This window comes from Diorhabda sublineata, chromosome 11 (assembly GCF_026230105.1).
Source record: "Diorhabda sublineata isolate icDioSubl1.1 chromosome 11, icDioSubl1.1, whole genome shotgun sequence".
In the NCBI taxonomy this organism is placed as follows: Eukaryota; Metazoa; Arthropoda; class Insecta; order Coleoptera; family Chrysomelidae; genus Diorhabda; species Diorhabda sublineata.
The window spans coordinates 8,552,391-8,569,682 of record NC_079484.1 but is presented as its reverse complement, the minus strand read 5'-3'; the positions used below and the strand labels follow the sequence as shown (position 1 = coordinate 8,569,682).

Sequence of the window (17,292 nt, the reverse complement as noted above, 5' to 3'; positions counted from 1 at the left end):
ATAAAATCATTTTTCATAGCGTCTAACATATCGTCGGATTTCGGAAGGGTCTAAGGGGAATGAAGCCCCGTGCTCCGAGCAGATGGGGGCATCGCAAAATAACTAATTTGATCATTCATTTTAAAAGCAATATTGGATCCGTAGCAAAACTCGCATTTTTTTCTAAAAATTGTTTGAAAAAATGTTACATTAAAAATATTTCGAGTCGATTTCGATTTCCTAAGTGTGACCTGGGTCGATTTGAGCCCCATTGAGACAGGAAGCTATTTACACCCCTAGTCGACGTTTCGTTTGAATCTCGGTTAATTCGTATGACCTTATAGACAACTTTTATAGATCTTTCTGAACGATTTTCAATGGCGTTATATGACAACTTGAGAAGGTCCACTCTGGTAGAGGAATTGTGACTGAACTCTCTCTCATTAACTATGTTTTTTACTTAAATTTCATATATTTCCTTGTTGCCACGGCATCTTTGAACGTCTGTTTTCAATAATTTTTTAACAATACATGAAGTAATAAAAAGAGAATGATTAAGAAAAAGTAAAGCAGCAATGCTAGTCTCCATAGAACTAGTCTCTAAAGAATCAACAATCATCAATATTTGAAACAGAAACATTCAATCTACGAATATATTTGACTTTATGCAACAAACGTATTAAATATGATAATTGTAGGAAATTATATACTTACTGGTTTATCTCCAGATCCAAGAAGAGGAGAATGAGCCTGAAACAAAAATTCAAAGATTAATTTTCGTAGTCAAATTGCATAAAAAATAATGTCAGAATTATTATAACATGCCAATCGGCAATTATTTACTGTAGCGCAGTAGTCGCTTCTGTTTTGTAGCTACATCCGGTGTCTCTCTCTCAAAAACTTCTCTAAAATTAGATACTTGAAAACACTAATTTGCCACTTATAAAGAAGAAGAGATTCAGTTGGATTTTTATATGAATACATATTTGATTTTCGTATCTTTAAGAATATTTTTTTTATTAGATGAGAAATTTGTATTTTCAGGATACCATACCACCAAACACATGACGTAGAAGAATTAATGAATTATATAATGACATTAGATATTAGAAAAACAATACTAACATTTTATTTTAAATGCCGAGTATTTAACAATTTTCAATATTCTTATACTAGAGCATGAGATTGATTGAGATGATTCTACAATTCACTTCCCAACAGCTAACTTGTTGAAGCTACTTCATCTTTCATTTTACTTTTGTCTAAAATTATGAAGTAAATCCCTCCCAACATCAATAAAAAGCAAATTGGACATACGGTTCTGGTGTAAAGTCGTTTTTTGACTATTTTAAATTTAGAAAAAACTTTTTCATATACAACTTGGGTACAAAGAACAAATTTATATGTAATATATAGTTTGGTGAACAAGCTAGATTATTCGTATAGAATAGAATAAGTAAGTAAGTAAGTAATAAGTCAGTAAAAAAAATGGCCGTCTCTTCAGTTGCGTCTCAATCGTCTTCTTCGTGACTGCATATTTTTATCGTCGATCTCAGTGGACCCTGCCGCTATGAAGTTGTTGTATTATTGAGCAATCTGTCGCAGTTCCATCAACAGCCGACTCCTTTCAATTTTACACAGTTTTAGATAACACTGTACAAAACGTCTTTATTTGAGCAAAATCTTTCTTAAAAACTCATCCCCGGACTGTCCGAAGTATCAAAATATACCATTTTGTAATGTTGAACTGTTGAAATACAGTCAGCTCCATCTCTTGATTTTCTACCAGTGTTAATTTCTCTAAAGACGTTATTTTTCTCTTAAAGTTCAAATCTAAATCGATTTAATATCATTTCCGTTTAGCTCAAGAGTAACTACACAAGAATAGGTTTTTGTTTTTGCTGTTTTGCGTATAATTCTTTAAAATACGCGTCATACATTTTGTCCTTAACTTGCTGAAACAGTGTTTGTACTAAGTTCTCAGCTGTGTGTGTTCTAAGCGTGGTCAGCTGTTTTTAAATTTGGATCGATGACTTATCAGGTTTCCAGCTGGGAATCGAGATTCGCTTTTAAAACTTCCATTCGAGATTTCTTTATGAACAGTAATTTAAGAATTTAGCTGAATTTACACTGTCTTCATTGAATGGGCATTCTTCATCAACAATTGATGAAAGAGCTGTAAGCTCCACCACTTCCTATTTTTTGCAATCTGTACAACTTGTCATGACGTGAAATATTATTCCAAAATCACACAAACTAACTTCTAACAAGACACAAAATATTTTTTTGTACATTATATATCTTTTTTACTTACGAGGATATATTGAAAAATTATTAGCCTATTATAGAACCAAACAAAATTTTCAATGTCAAAATATTTTATTACTCAACATATTCTCCTTTTAAATGGATACATTTATTACAGCGAACCTGCAACGTCTCTAGACCTTTCAAAAAAAATGTTTTTTCTTGCTCTGCAAACCAGACCTCCACAGCTTTTATTATCTCCTCGTTGGAAGAAAATTTACGACCTTTCAAACTTTTTTTCAGTTGAGGAAAGAGATGATAGAGTGACGAAGCCAAATCTGGTGAATAAGGGGGTGTTCTAGTGATTCAAACCCTAAATCGAATTTTTTGCATGGCAACATGAGATTTGTATACAGGGGCGTTGTCCTGCAAAAACAAAACACCTTTGGATAGCTTTCCGCCTCTTTTCTCTCTAATTTTTTCCCTTAGAGTGGGCAGTAATATCGAATAGTAAACTTCAGTTATTGCTCTACCCTTATCCAAAAAATAAATCATGATCACTCCGTGGCAATCCCAAAAAACTGAAGCAAGAACTTTTTCAGCAGATTTTTGGACACGAAACTTCTTAGGTCATGGAGAACTAGAGTGTCGCCATTCCATCGATTGTTGCTTTGTTTCTGGATCGTAGAAATGTACCCAAGTCTCATCCATAGTAACAATTCGGCTTAAGAAATCTACATCGTTTTCAAATCGAGCACAGATCGAACGCGATGCTTCTACCCTTGCATGCTTTTGGTCAACATGCAAACATTTGGGGATCCATTTTGCAGCAATAAAATCGTGTCATGAACTGCATCGATATTTTCGGGGATTGACACAGAAACTGGCCTTCCCGATCGCTCCTCATCCTGAATGGAAAATTTTCCTCTTTGGAAGCTTGCAGTCCAATGTTTCACGGTCTCATACAAAGGACATTGATCACCAAGGGTATTAAGCATATCTTCGTAAATCTGCTTACCTCTTAACTCTTTTAAATACAAGTACTTGATGATGGCTCGATACTCCAATTTTTGGATTTTCACAATTTCGGTGAACATATTTTTTCTTTTAACTTTGTTTTTTGCTCGTTGCTATGGTAACGCAATATTTTGTTTATGAATGGAACTGGTCTAGGCTAACTAGATATCAATACATCCTCGTAAAATTGTCTCTTATTTCAAGGAAATCAAGAGTCACCTCACGTTATTTACACAAGGTATATGAAGAACAGTTTGGACATAGGGTTGAAGGTGATACGAAAAGCCTTTCCTTTCGCATACCAATTGGAAAAGAAGCGCAAAATCATCATGATGATTGCTTCTTTTGACTGATGTTAGAGGTATAACAGAAAAATATTAAAACGTATTTAGTATTTATACTCAAGATACAAGACAAACATCATAACTGGGTAGTGTCTAAGGAGAAAAAGTTTAGGCCTTCTTTTGGGTCAGCAGTCTGGATTTACAAAATTCATGGTTTTTGTGAAGTAGGGTAGTAGGAGCCGGGAAAATTATTGGAAAAAAATATGTGAAACCAACAATGTATTTCGTAAGAGTTTTATTGACCATCAAAAAATTTCACTTCCACCAGATAACATCAAACTTAGACTTATGAAAGAATTTGTGGAGAGAGTTAAACAAAGAAGGAGATTGTTTTAAATATTTGTGCAAAATATTTCCGTCCAGAGGCAAAACTAAAAAAAGGAATCTGTGTAGGACTACAGATTAAGGGATTAATGAAATATTCAAATTTGAAAATGTTATGAAAGATAAGGAGAAAGATGCAAGGAGTGATATAGTAAATAAATTTCTAAGAAATTATAAAGACCCAAACACAAATTTTGAATATACTAGTAAGCGGTAGAATCATATTGGCACTTGATATTGCATGTTGTCCTATCGAAGAAAAAAGAAGAATTTGGTGCCATATACCGGTCAGCAAAACGGAGGATGGAGGACAAGGCAATAAATTATTGTGTGACGAAAACAATCTCGATATGTGTCACAAATGATAAATTTTTACATTTTGATCATTTAAGTTTTTTTGAGAAAGTAATATGGTCAAAGTAAGTACGAAGCAATTACGAAGGTAGTGCAAATATAAACCGAAACTTTTGAATAAACAACCGGGACCGCGTAACCTCGCTTTTTAATCCATAAGCGAGAAGTATGTACCAGGGTCTGTCGCAACACATCAATACTCGTTTTTTGGTCAAATATAATATAAAATTCGCGGAAATTTATCGAAAATTACCCAAAAAAATGAGATGAGTGTCTCTCCAAGTCTGAAGTGTATGAATGATGTTGTGATTTCCGAAAAGGTCGAGAAGTGGGCGAAAACTTGCTACATACTCATAACAAGTGTTTCCGATGAGAAAGTCAGCGTTGTGGACAAACTCATTTATATGCAGACCATTTAGGTCCAAGTAATTTCTCTCCACTTCGATCCTTTGCTTTTTCTCTCCAGTTCTGGATATTTTTGTCTCTCTAAGGTCTTCTCCTCTTGACTCTAGTATCTTCCTCGTTTCAAGAGTCTCTCTTTGTCCATTCGTTCTAAGTGACTTAGCCATTGTAACTTTTTGCATTTATAAATGGTGAATCATTAAAAAGTGTGTAAATTTTATGGTTTGATCTTCTGCCTCATCCTAGCTCTGTCTGCTTTCTTCCAAAAATTCTTCTTAATATTTTTCCCTCCCAAATTTCCAATTTCTGTTTAGTTTTATTCGTCATTATCCAGGTTTCCAAGGAGTGAGTCAGGTTGGGTCTCAAAATTGTTTTATAAATTCGAATTCGAGAGGTGGCAAAAGTTTATAGACTGTGACAAAGATTATCTAAAAAATTTTAGCAAAATTGAGGTTTATATTTGTACCACCTTCGTATTTTTGATCAGACCAGTGAAAAGGCTAAGTTGGAATTTCTGGAACCGTTTGTGATATTCATATTGAACTACACCGCTACACCAACACTCACAATTACACCGTCTGACGCGACTAAAAGTTTAGTCTCTGAAGACGATAACTTGGTTATCGAAACGCGCGTCAGACATGGTAATTGTGAGTGTTGGTGTAATGGTGGTGTTAACAGTTTATTCATTGAAAAGGCTGATTATGTGATTGAATCAAATAAGAAAGTTATATTGTTGTTAATAAACAATTGTAATAAATTACAGTGTAGAAGGATTGCGTATTTTAGTCGATAAAACCTCATTAAACTATATTTTTAACAGCGTAGTGAGACGAATGTTGATAATAAAGTTGGCGTACTGGGGTTAACAAAAGATTATTCAGCACTAGGTTGATTAAAAATATTACAATTATTCTTTATGAACCTAATGTTCGGATTTTAATATGACTTTTTCCTAGTTCTAGAAAATATAAACAGGAGAAAATCTCTATTTTTAAAATTATGTATTCATACTTTCGGATTAAGGTCAACCCATCAAAAGAGAAATAGTAACAAACGAAAATTTGTTCTGCGAAAAGACTGTACATACATTAGTCGCACAAAGGCAGGCGCTTTTCACGCCACCATACATTTATCATAACCAACAGTAGGTACGTCTTTAGTGTTGAATGCAAAGATTTCTTTGTAGAAATTTTTCATAACCTCGCAATAGATGTGATGGTATATATATCTATCTATCTTTCTAGCTTACATTTTTACATAAGCGAAAATTGCAGATTTCACGAACTGAGAAAATTACGGATTAGGATTCCGGGGTTTGAAATATGAAGATTCTGTGAATATTGGAAGGGGAGATATAAAAGGCCTTTTTTTATTAGAGCCAACCGCAAACAAATTTGCTAGGAAAGTAACTGGCAATCAATAGATTCATTTTATTACAGTTTGGCAAATACAGGAGTGAATTTCGAGAAACGTGCGGTAAATAATCAAAGTACTAAATTCTGTAACTTAGAATGTAAACAATGAAAGTAGGTACCCACGCAGTGCTCTTCACTATCTAACAGACCTGCTTGAGGGACCGTACTAATCCCTAGTACCATCATCTAGTAACGCGCATTGACGAGCGTGGCTATTTTACATTCATTCCTATATTTGCCAAAGTGTGGAGCAAATTATGTCACCTCAATCAAAAGAGATGATGTTTGTCAGAAATATTTACTAGCAAGTGCTCATGGATTCGTACAAACAAACAGAGGCTTGTGTTTCCACTGTAGAAGAGGCTGTTACTGAAGAACCCGAGGAAAATGTTAATCGCGAACTGATAGAGCTAGAAGAAACGATCGCTGAAAAACTTGTTGACGAAGATTTAACTACAGATGTGTTTAGCCGGTGAGGAAGAAGGAAACGGCCGCTGTTCATTTAGTTAGTCATAATGCTGCAATGGGTACTTTTTCTACTTCCATGTGAGCAGAAGAAAACGATGTTTCCGCAAATGATATTCTTGTTTTAGAGAGGCTTCAAGAGAATGTGTTAAAAGTGTCGTTTCAAATCAAGAAGCAGAAGAAAATCAGCAGTTTCTTTACTCCAATGGAATAGTCCACTATAAGTGAACGTCTTGGTATGTTTGCGTTTCTGTTTACAATAGGCAGAGGCTAAGAAGATTATTTTGATACTCGAATAGACAAAAATGAAGGTAAGGCAAATCAAAGAATATCAAAATATTCCCAGACCAATCCAGGACTAAAACAGGAAGATCCTTTATGAGGCGTTCCGTATCAAAACTCGCCTTATCCATGGAAAAACTGTTTACGTTCTTATTATTAAAGATTTGTTAACGATATTTTTATATACGTCAATGAAACACCTAGCAACTCTTGTGCTCTGCAAATACAAAAAAAGCAAACACATTAACTAAAATCTATAAGCAAAATAAAATGAAAATTATAACTACACCCTAAGTTCTCCATTTTCACTGTTATTTTCTTGGCAAGTCTTCGAGATCGTCAGAAGCACCAACCACTTCATTAGCCACCTCATGGCTTAAAAGGTTTTTGTTCCTCTCTGTCGACCTATTATTTGCCAAAATGTTTTGATAAAAGCTTTTGAAGATCATTTAATTTTTCAGGCATGACGGGTACTCCTTTTTGTATAATCAGGTACTATGGGATTGACGTTTTTGAAGTTTTTTTGACAGTCAAAAGAGAAAGTAAGGCTTTCTGGATTCTCTTCATTTAATTTTGAGAAACAAGCATTAGATCTTATTTTGTGCACTCGCTTTTCGGTCATAAGTCTTACTTTGTTTTCTTGAGACTTCTCAATGTTGATTTTGATTTTTGATTTTTAAGCTCACTTGGGTTTCTTCGTGCTTTTTTTAGGTCTGCAGGTACCACATTAATACCCATTTTTGCACATTGGTTGACCAATTGAATCTCTTTCCAAGAAAACCTTTAAATTTCTCTTAAAATACTACAAAAAATAAGTGTTTACTCGTCAGGAAACCAAACAATACTGATGGATAACACAGAATCGCGCAAAAAGGTTCTAATCACGTGATGTCGAATCAAGCAATTTGATTGAGTAATTGGATAAGACGAGTTTTGGTTTGACCAGCAATACTTAACCAAATAGAATATAGGATAGAGCGAGTTTTGTTTGGTTTTGCGATTGCAGGGTGCATAGGTATTAGGACGAAGAATAATTATAGAGCACAAACTCGATAAGGCGACTTTTGATATGGAACCCCTCTTATCTACAACGCTGTTCAATATAGTATTACAATGGATTGTACGTGAAATCGGTTTCAATAGAACAGGGACATTAAAAACAAAAACAACGCAAATACTGGAATATGCAGACGATGTAGTAATCCTTTCAACATCGGAAAACCAGCTTTGAAAAGCCTGCAAAGCCTTTAGAGACCTGGCAGACACGTGAATCTACGAGTCAACGACGATAAATCGAAATTCATGATAAAGACAATACCAGAAACGAAAAGAGCAATGAGAATTTTGTCAATACAACTGAAAGAAGAAAAGGCAATGAGCTCTGGAAGCGAGGAAGATGAGGGGAAGTGAACAGTTGGAAGCGATGAACACGATAATAAGATCCCGAAAAATCTACAGAAAGGCGAAGTTACGTCTATTCAAAACAATAATGAGACCAACAGTGAGCTACGAAGGCAAAACGTGGATTCTTAACAAAATAGAGGAAGAGAAGTTAGATATATGAAAAAAAAATACTTAGAAGGATACTAGGTGGTAAAAAGGAGGGAGATTTATGGCTGAGAAGAGCAAATAATGAAATAAGGAATCTATTTGGCAAAGTAGAATTAAGCAAAATGATAAGATCCGAATAAATATAGTGGCTGGGTCACATACAGAGAATACTAGATTTTAATGCTACAAAAAAACGTAGAACAAGGAGGAACAAGAAAAAAAATGAAGACCAAGGAAAAGATGCTACGCTGATGTGATAGAAGATATAAGAGAGTGTTGAATCACAACATTCCACCGGAATCATTGGTACATAAGTCTACGACCTATGAACAATGATTTTAGAAATAGTACAAAAATCAAAAAAAGTGCATTTTACCATTTGATAGAGTAGCTTGAAACTTAGATCTATTCATTGATAAAGTTGGCGATTCACTTGGCATATCTTTATACTGTTTTCCATTAAATACCATCCATGGATTTCAATCTCTTGATAAAGCATCCTCTCGCTCCTGTGAACACCACTGGGATGCTGAAGTTTTAAGCATTATGGAACAAAACCAAGATAAAAAGTTGCTTCAGGGTAACTGGTTTCCACTAAATCTACAAGGTATTCAAGAAACAGTTTTTGCACCATCTATACTAACAGAAATGCCAGCTTCTCTTTTATATGACAATGTTAACAACGAAAGTATGCAGCCTCTTGCCTTTGTTAAGTCACTAACATCAATACTATCGACAAGAATGGGAGAAGAAGAAATTGAGCAAATCCTAAACAGACAACCTAGGATGTTTTACGATAGTTCTTGCACTTGAGGAGCTTGTGCCCAGACTAGTAAAAAGTACTGAAAAAACACCTTAAATTAAAGGGAAATTCCAATTACTAAAGACCTTTTTGGAAAGGAAAATAATAAGTAATTCAAATATAGGTAGAAGTGGTACTAAGCAGAAACACGTGACTTAATACTGTCATGGTTGCGAGGAGGATAAGATGGCAGATATGAGGCATGGAAATTTGTTGCTGTAAAATATGAGATGCCTATTTATATTATGCCTGTTTATATTAAAATCTGATTGATTGATTCGAATGTATAGTTTTAATTTCATTTCAAATCTTCCTTATCGACTCTTTTGGATTTCCTGCGAGAAATCAAGATAAATCCTAGCTTCCACAAAGTTTTGTTTAACGTGTGTGAGACTGCGAATCAAGAACCCAGACATATGTCATTTGCTATACTCAACTTAAACAAAAGGCATTATAGACAAGCCTTAAAAAACACTAATCGGTACGGCCAACAGATCCATCATACATAGTGTCTAACTGCCCATGTCAAAGCCTCCAAATCAATAAAAAAATCTGGATTCTTCCCCCGAACGTCTTATAAGTCAACTTAATAAGGTATCTAACGATAGTGATCCAAGTTATGAACTATCAAATTCAGAGTAACCACACTTATTGACACTAAGTGATTTAAGCAATTTAGTACGTAATTTGAATCAAACAGGATGAGCTTCGTACTCCAAAGTAAACGACTAATTCCGGAAATTTCTTATTTTAGACAAATAACTCGCAATTGTTCATCGACTTCCCAAAAATTAGTTTTTGCTAATGGTGCAGATATGAAAGAAATTTGCGAAGAGCTACGCTTGGAAAATTTGTGGCGATTTTAAAGTCATTGTACTCTTGCTTGGACTACAACTTGATTACACAAATTTTTTCTATTTCATTTGCAGGGACATTAAGGACCGAAAAAAACCCAAAATAAAGAAAATGTGGCTCAAGCCCAGGTCATAATAAAAATGATCATTTAGTGAACCATCGTTGAACATGAAGCTCCCGTGATGAAAAGACATGGTAAAAACTATGCCCATATATCGCATTTATTTATCTGAAAGAGAAATTCCCCAAACTTAGTGAGGCAAAAATTGAAGAGGAAATATTTTAGTTCCACAAACACGGTAACTGATAAAGGATAAGATAAAATAAAATGTCCGACATGTTTTCACATTTTTTCAAAAAACATGTTTAAAGATTATTTACTTTATCATAACCCTCTACCATTTTCTGATAATCATTGGTTTTTTTGAGTGATGAAGTCCCGATACTTCCTTGGCAGTTTACAAGTTGTTTATGTATTGAAGGGGTGGAGAAACTTTATTATTGAATGAGTTTTGTTCGAATCTTTAGAAAACTAGTTGAACGTATCTAAGAAACACAATTCATCGAAACGTAAAAAATCAGCATCGCATACATAAATGAAGAAAAATAAAAGAAACGCGTGTCGGATATCAACGTAAACATGTAATTTCGGCAAAAGGTTCCCATTGTGTTGCCGCAACAGTCGTTGAAAATTTATTAGTTGGTCTCCAAAAAAGCCCCGGACGTTTTTCACGTAGCCAAGCCCGTAGGGAAATCGTCAAAACGAAACATATATTTTAATTCTAAATTAACCAACTAGCACCATTTTGCGGTTATAGAAGGGGCGCCGATCGATATTTTTATTTGGAATTAGATTCATTCGCATTAAAAAAGTTGAAAAATTGAATTTTAGGTAAACAATAACTGTTCTTAGATTTGGTAATAGGAGAAGAAACAATTTTTTTAAATTCTTCTGCATGAGACTTGGATCAAATAAAGTATCAGTAAACAAAGGAGTACAACTTCCAGAGCCCACGTAGAAGACCTATCTTCTGGACTGCAACATAATTCATGTAAAGTGCCACGTTTTATAATCAGAAAGCGATTCTGCTGATAATGCCTTGTTGCTATTCGAATTAAAGCAAAGTGGTGACATAATCATGACATAAATGTGAAAGTTCTCAAATATTGGTTCTAAAAAGTTGAAAATTTATAACCTTTTAATTGCAAATTGTCAAATTTGATGCATGAATTCATAACCATTCCTTGTCTTGTTTAATATTAAAAACATGTCTTTTGTTATTAGACTCTTCCTTGGAAATGACAAAGTTTGATTGGAAATTACAACCGTAAAGAAGTTTTAGAATTAAATTATCCATAATATGAAAATAAATTTTTTTAAACCAACTGAAAGGTAAAAAATTTCTACCTACCATTACTTAGCAGTCCTTAGCAGTCTCATACAGTGTACAAAATTTGGTATTTTCAAGTTAAAGGGTTGCAATGAAATTGTTATAAATTTTTTTTTGATATTTCGAGGCCCTATAACTGACTCCTTGAGGATTTTGGATACCCCTATGCGTTTTTGCTCTGTCTTGGACACACTGTTTATTGATACGTCAAGGAAGCAATGAAATAATTGGTTCGAAAGCGAACCTCATCAGCTGCCTGTTGAGATATCGCTCAAACACCAGGCTCTGATACCTGATCACCAATATGTTATCAATTGTACATACATAATAGTTTTTATTTGAATTTGAAGCGGTTGACTTTTCTATTTGTGATCATTTATATTCGTAATTCGGGCGATGTGTACCATCAAAATAACGAACCAAGCGCCATCATATACTGAATAGAGTGCATTTCAAACTTTACGCACTCGTCAGTGGAAAGTCTCAACCAGTTTTACACAACTAACGAGTCGAGTTGTTTTGAAAAATTCTTTTAAGTTATCAGCGCACAAAAACAAAAGAAATTGCAGACCGTCAGTTCAAAAACAAGTGTTCTAAGAAAGAAAAAAAAAATATTGCTAGGTTGGTGCCTCGAATTCTCAGCGTAGTGCAAAATTAGCATGTTGTGAGCGATTTTTAGAGCTTTGCCGTGACTACAAGAAATTTCCTCGATTGTCATGGATATTCTATGGAGTGCCATATCTTTGAACTAAGGGGGTATCCTTTTGATTGACTTTGAAGAATCAAATACAATCGTGAACACACAACTTACTACAACTATGTTCTAGTTCACACAGCTTCGCTTTCCAAGGCACACAAATGTAACTTCACAGAGATTGAACACCTACCATATATTCCTGATCTAGCCCCGTTCGACTATTTCTTATTCACAAAACTGAATGTCGAGTTAAGGAATAAAAGACTTCACAGCAACGATGAAGTGGCAGTGTACGAGCATACACATTTTTATATATTGAAAAAGTTTGGCTAAAAACTTATGGACCACACTACGTATGTTTCACTGCATAGAATTTTTTGTTTAAAGTATTTTTGTTTTGTATCTCCTACCACTGGATTCAAGTCCGTATATTAACAGGGGTCGTATCTTCTGTAATTCAGAACCGTAAAAGGCACTTGTTGCAATTCTTTACGAAACGACTTAGCTACCCTTTGAAGTAGTCATATATTTTTTTAATGCGGTACTTTAGGCGAAATTTAATGGCCTCCTGAAGGTTGTAGGGATGGTTGAAAATTGGAGCAGGAGTTATTTTGAACGTTTTATATACGAATATAGCAATCAATTATTTCAGATGGTGCTTTCATTTTAGGAATAATTAGAAATGTGCGGTATTCATTATACGTTAAAAGCACTAGTAATTGATAGTAAATAAGATTAATTGCGATGTATGTTTAGTACAGAGAATTTTTGAAAGAAAAATTTTAATAGCATTACGAAAGATCATTTAGTGTAATGGAAATTTCTAATTTTTTATAATCGTTTTATTTCTTATTTCATTGGAAAACTTCACATATTTATTTTTTATTACAAAGTCAAATCTGACATTGCCAATATGAAGTTTTACGTTTTTAATGGTGAACGTACTCAAAACGAGTACTAGTGCTATTTGAGTAGTTTACAGATACTTGAAACAATCATTGATTTATGTATATGAAGCCGAGAATAAACAACAATGGACTGTATGGGTCTTTCAAGACCATCCAAATCCAACAAAAGTTGTTCGCGCACGAAGCAAATGGTCGCCGGTATTTTCAGAAGAACTGGACATGTTGCCACAGTTTCATTGGATCTACATAGAACTGTCAATTCTGAATGATACACCAGCATTTGTTTGCCAGAAGTGTTCGGAAAAATCAGGGAAACCATACACAGAAGGGGATAACTGTTATACATAAGTTCGAAGAAAAACGTTTTTGAGCAATTAAAACATCGAATTGATGGATCATATACCGTACAGTCTTTGTTTGGCATCCATTGATTTCTTCTTCTATCCTCAGACCAAAAATAAATTGAGATGTAAACGTTTTTTTACACCTGAAGAAGCGGTTGATGCGCTCAAATTATATGTTTTGGAGGTACCTCATCGGAATGGAAAATTGGTTCAAACGCATGTACAAGTGTGTTGATCTCAATTGAATATATTTTGAAAAACGATACAGCCATAACTAATTACAAATATTTGTCGTACAATAATATCTTGTCAGCTTTATTGTGTTTTAACACTATAATTGTTATCATTACCCAAAATAACTAGATCGAAGATATATATTCGATTCTTGAAACGCCTTCATCTTGCCACAAAATGGAATGCCGTAACTGCGGATCATTTTGACTGCATCCGAGATACCACTCGCAAAATTCCAGTCTGCGATCTAAATCACCCTCGTGAATTGCGTGGCGAAAATGAACTCGTTAGAGCATGCGTTCCAGCATTCGTCGGATATTTGAGGTTCTCTCGATATTCGTACCGCAGATTGGTACGACTGCTCAACTAATGCTAGCGCCACTGTTTCCATATTTTCCTTAGTTGTTACAGATACCGGTCGTCTAGAAGGCCGTGTCAGCAACAGATCCCGTTTTTAGTATTCCCGGTATGTCTTCTACACTGTTGAACTATTTGGTAGCGGCGAGTTTGGAAATTGTTGTTGAAATTTAGTTAACATAGTTTCGTAATCCGCGTTCGTACTCATATACGACATATTAAAAAAAAAAAAAAACTCTTTTTTGAAGCGTGTCGGTTATTCATTTTGAAAACGCTTCTACTCGACGAACACGTGTTATCATGACACAAACACAATTGTCTAAAGCACTAACATGCTTCGTTTTAATCTTTTTCGGAAGCGTTTAGAGACTTATGATCGTTGCATGACTTATGCCGACCTCTGTATATAAAAAAGAGTGTGTTAGATCAAAAAACACAAGAAAAACACTACGAATTGAGACATGGTAAAATATAGAAAAGCAAGTAGCCAAAGAGGGTACGGATATTTGCCTAGGTGGTTGTGGGTTTCCCCGATGTTTGTATGTAGGATTTCTTTCTTTCTGTATGTGGTTCATAATTCATTATAAGTAAATAATAAATCTAGATCTAGATTGATGCAATACATGAAGAAAAAGCATCTTGAAGTAGATAATTTTGTGTTTTGGTCAGAAATGGAAATGCTCATTATGCAAAGAACGTTGTGGGGCTTTTAGAAAGTTGATGATTCGGTTTATTAAGAAGTCTAGAATATTCCTACACTAACAGGAAAAGACGATTTGGAAAGTTGGTACACGAAAACAACAGCATTATTGGAAGATAACGTCGAAGATCTACAGATGATTCTTAATAGAGTAACTAAAATAGGTGACAAAACTGATTCTTAAGATTAACAGAAAGAAAACCAAATTTATGGTGATTAGTAAGAGAATAATACAACATGTAGACCTGTAGATAGAAACTGATCCCATTGAGAGAGTACACCGCATCAAATATTTGGGATATACAATAAATGATGAATGGAACCCTGATATAAAGATTAAGATTAGAATTGAAACTGCAATATCCACATTCATAAAAATGAGAAAGGTCTTGAGCAACTGCAACCTGAGCATTGGCACCCGATGGCGAGCCACGAAGCATAGTCTCCACGCTGCTTTACGGAGTGGAAGGTTCGACACTAAAAGTAGCAACAATGCAAAAATTAGAAGCTTTTGAAATGTAGCTGTATAGACGCATTTTAAGAATACCTTGGACTGATAGAGTAACCAATACGGAGGTACTGAAAAGAATGGGTAAAGATTCAGAATTGCTTGTAACTATTAAGAAAAAAAAAGCGTCCTACCTAGGCCATACATTTGGGAATGAAAGAAAAATCCTGGCTGAAAAACCTACGCGAATGGTTCCAAATACCAGAAGCTTCGAATATAATTCATGCGGCGCAAAATAGAGAAGTCTATCAATCAATTGATGGTCGCCAATCTTCGGTAGAAGACGGCACTGAAAAGAAAGAATATTCTTAATGTGTCTCAACAACAGGCCAATTGAACGTTTCAGGCGAAATTTGAAGCGGGGGAAACACACTTCACATGAAAATTAAAAAAGAAAGAAACATTTAAAACCAAAAATTAGAAAAGCGGACGGACTGGACTGGGTGCTGATTCGGTTATATGAAACGTGTGTAGTTATATTTTAGTAACTATTCCATAAAGGAAAGTGCAAATAATTAAATGAAAACAAACAGTTTTAATAAAACAATTTAAAATTTTCAACGTTTTCCATACTAACAGTGAATTCGTTACTTTTAATTATAAATTTCCCAGAGTTGCGTCAATGTTTATTTTCCGCAATCTCGAGTGTATTTTAGTAAAACGTGACAAACTGAGATGTCATTCGCAGAAGCTGTTACTCACGTTTTACGTCTTCCTTATCTCAATTAACAGAATGATAATGACTTCCGAACGCGTTTGCAAGAAAATTATTTACAAACGCTTTTCTGACAGAAATTTTATGTTGAAGAATATGATGAAATTAACAATATATAGCTAGGAAATGTTTATTGAATGTCATGAAGAAAATATGTATACCCTCCAATTAAAATTAATTAGGATAACAAATAGGAAATAACTACGCTCAATACCACAAAGGGAATTATTACAACGGTTCGAGACATGGAAATATTTAATCACTGTGGATATTAATCTAAAACAGTTCTAAAACAGTCAGGTCAGCGACTTTCCTTCTATCCTCTAAACGAAGTTTCAAATCAACTCTGGATCTTTAGGGTATGCTTGGGAGCCGAGCATTAACCAAGACAAAACAAAATACAAATGCCTACAAAGTCTGGATTCTTCCCATAATTTCTTCAAAATGTCAAATTTGAAATTTTATTGGAACGGGATTGTATTTTCATGCCAAAGTGAAGTCAAAAATAAACTAATAATAGAAGATATTATTAAAACGGATTATAGGACCCAAAAAAACTCAAAAACAAGAAAAAAACTACGAATTGAGTATCCATAAAAAGGAAATGAGACATTGTAAAATATAGAAAAACAAATAGCATAAGAGGGCACGGATATTTGCCATTATTCTCATTCAATAGTGAAACTACTAGTCGCGTCAAGACTCCACAAAAGCGAATAATAAATTTCCATAAGTTATTTTGTTATTTTTCTTCATTTGAAATTAAGTATGCAAATTAGATGAAAATAATGTTTTAATACAGAAATATCAATTGAATCGTTTAAAAAAATTTGACATTAAGAAAACTGATTAATGGATTGATTTAATGCGCCTTAAGATAAACATCGTAAATCAGTATTGTAGCCATGATTTTGAAATGAGGGGGTACCAGAGATTTTGGGACTCTTCTTACTTTTATGGTATGTAAAAAATGGTATCAAATTAACTGACACCTTTCATGTTTCAAAACAAAATTCATTCTAAGTAAATTTAAAGGAAACTTGTTCAGCACATCCGTTGGGCATTGAGCAAAGCCAGATCATATAAACGTGTCTCACTTGTGTTTCTGAGGTAAGATTCAAGTCTTCTTAACGTCGAACAAGACCTTTTACTTATAGTAGTCGATACTCGCAACGTGGAAAGTATTTCGAATAAATCGTGGACTACTGGTAGAATAGTTTTGTCGCACATACTTAGCGCTTCAATAGCAAATTTCGAGTTGACTGACATACACACACCATATAGATTACAGTCAAACCTCGGTATATCGAAATTCAGGGGGAACAGAAAACTTCGAATTATCGAGGATTTCGATATAGCGAGGTTCGATTTATTGAGGTGATTTCTGACTGACTTTGA

At 34.4% G+C, this 17,292-nt stretch overlaps 1 protein-coding gene across 14 annotated transcripts in view; it reads right to left on the bottom strand.

Annotated features, from left to right (window-relative positions):
* The window catches only part of LOC130450233 (disks large 1 tumor suppressor protein), a 1,338,131-nt gene that overhangs the window by 262,019 nt on the left and 1,058,820 nt on the right, over positions 1-17,292 (bottom strand). For all 14 annotated transcript variants that reach the window (XM_056788522.1, XM_056788521.1, XM_056788509.1 and 11 more), the window contains one exon: positions 694-729. In XM_056788522.1, coding sequence (XP_056644500.1) covers positions 694-729 — 36 coding nt within the window. The remainder of the gene's footprint in view (positions 1-693; positions 730-17,292) is intronic.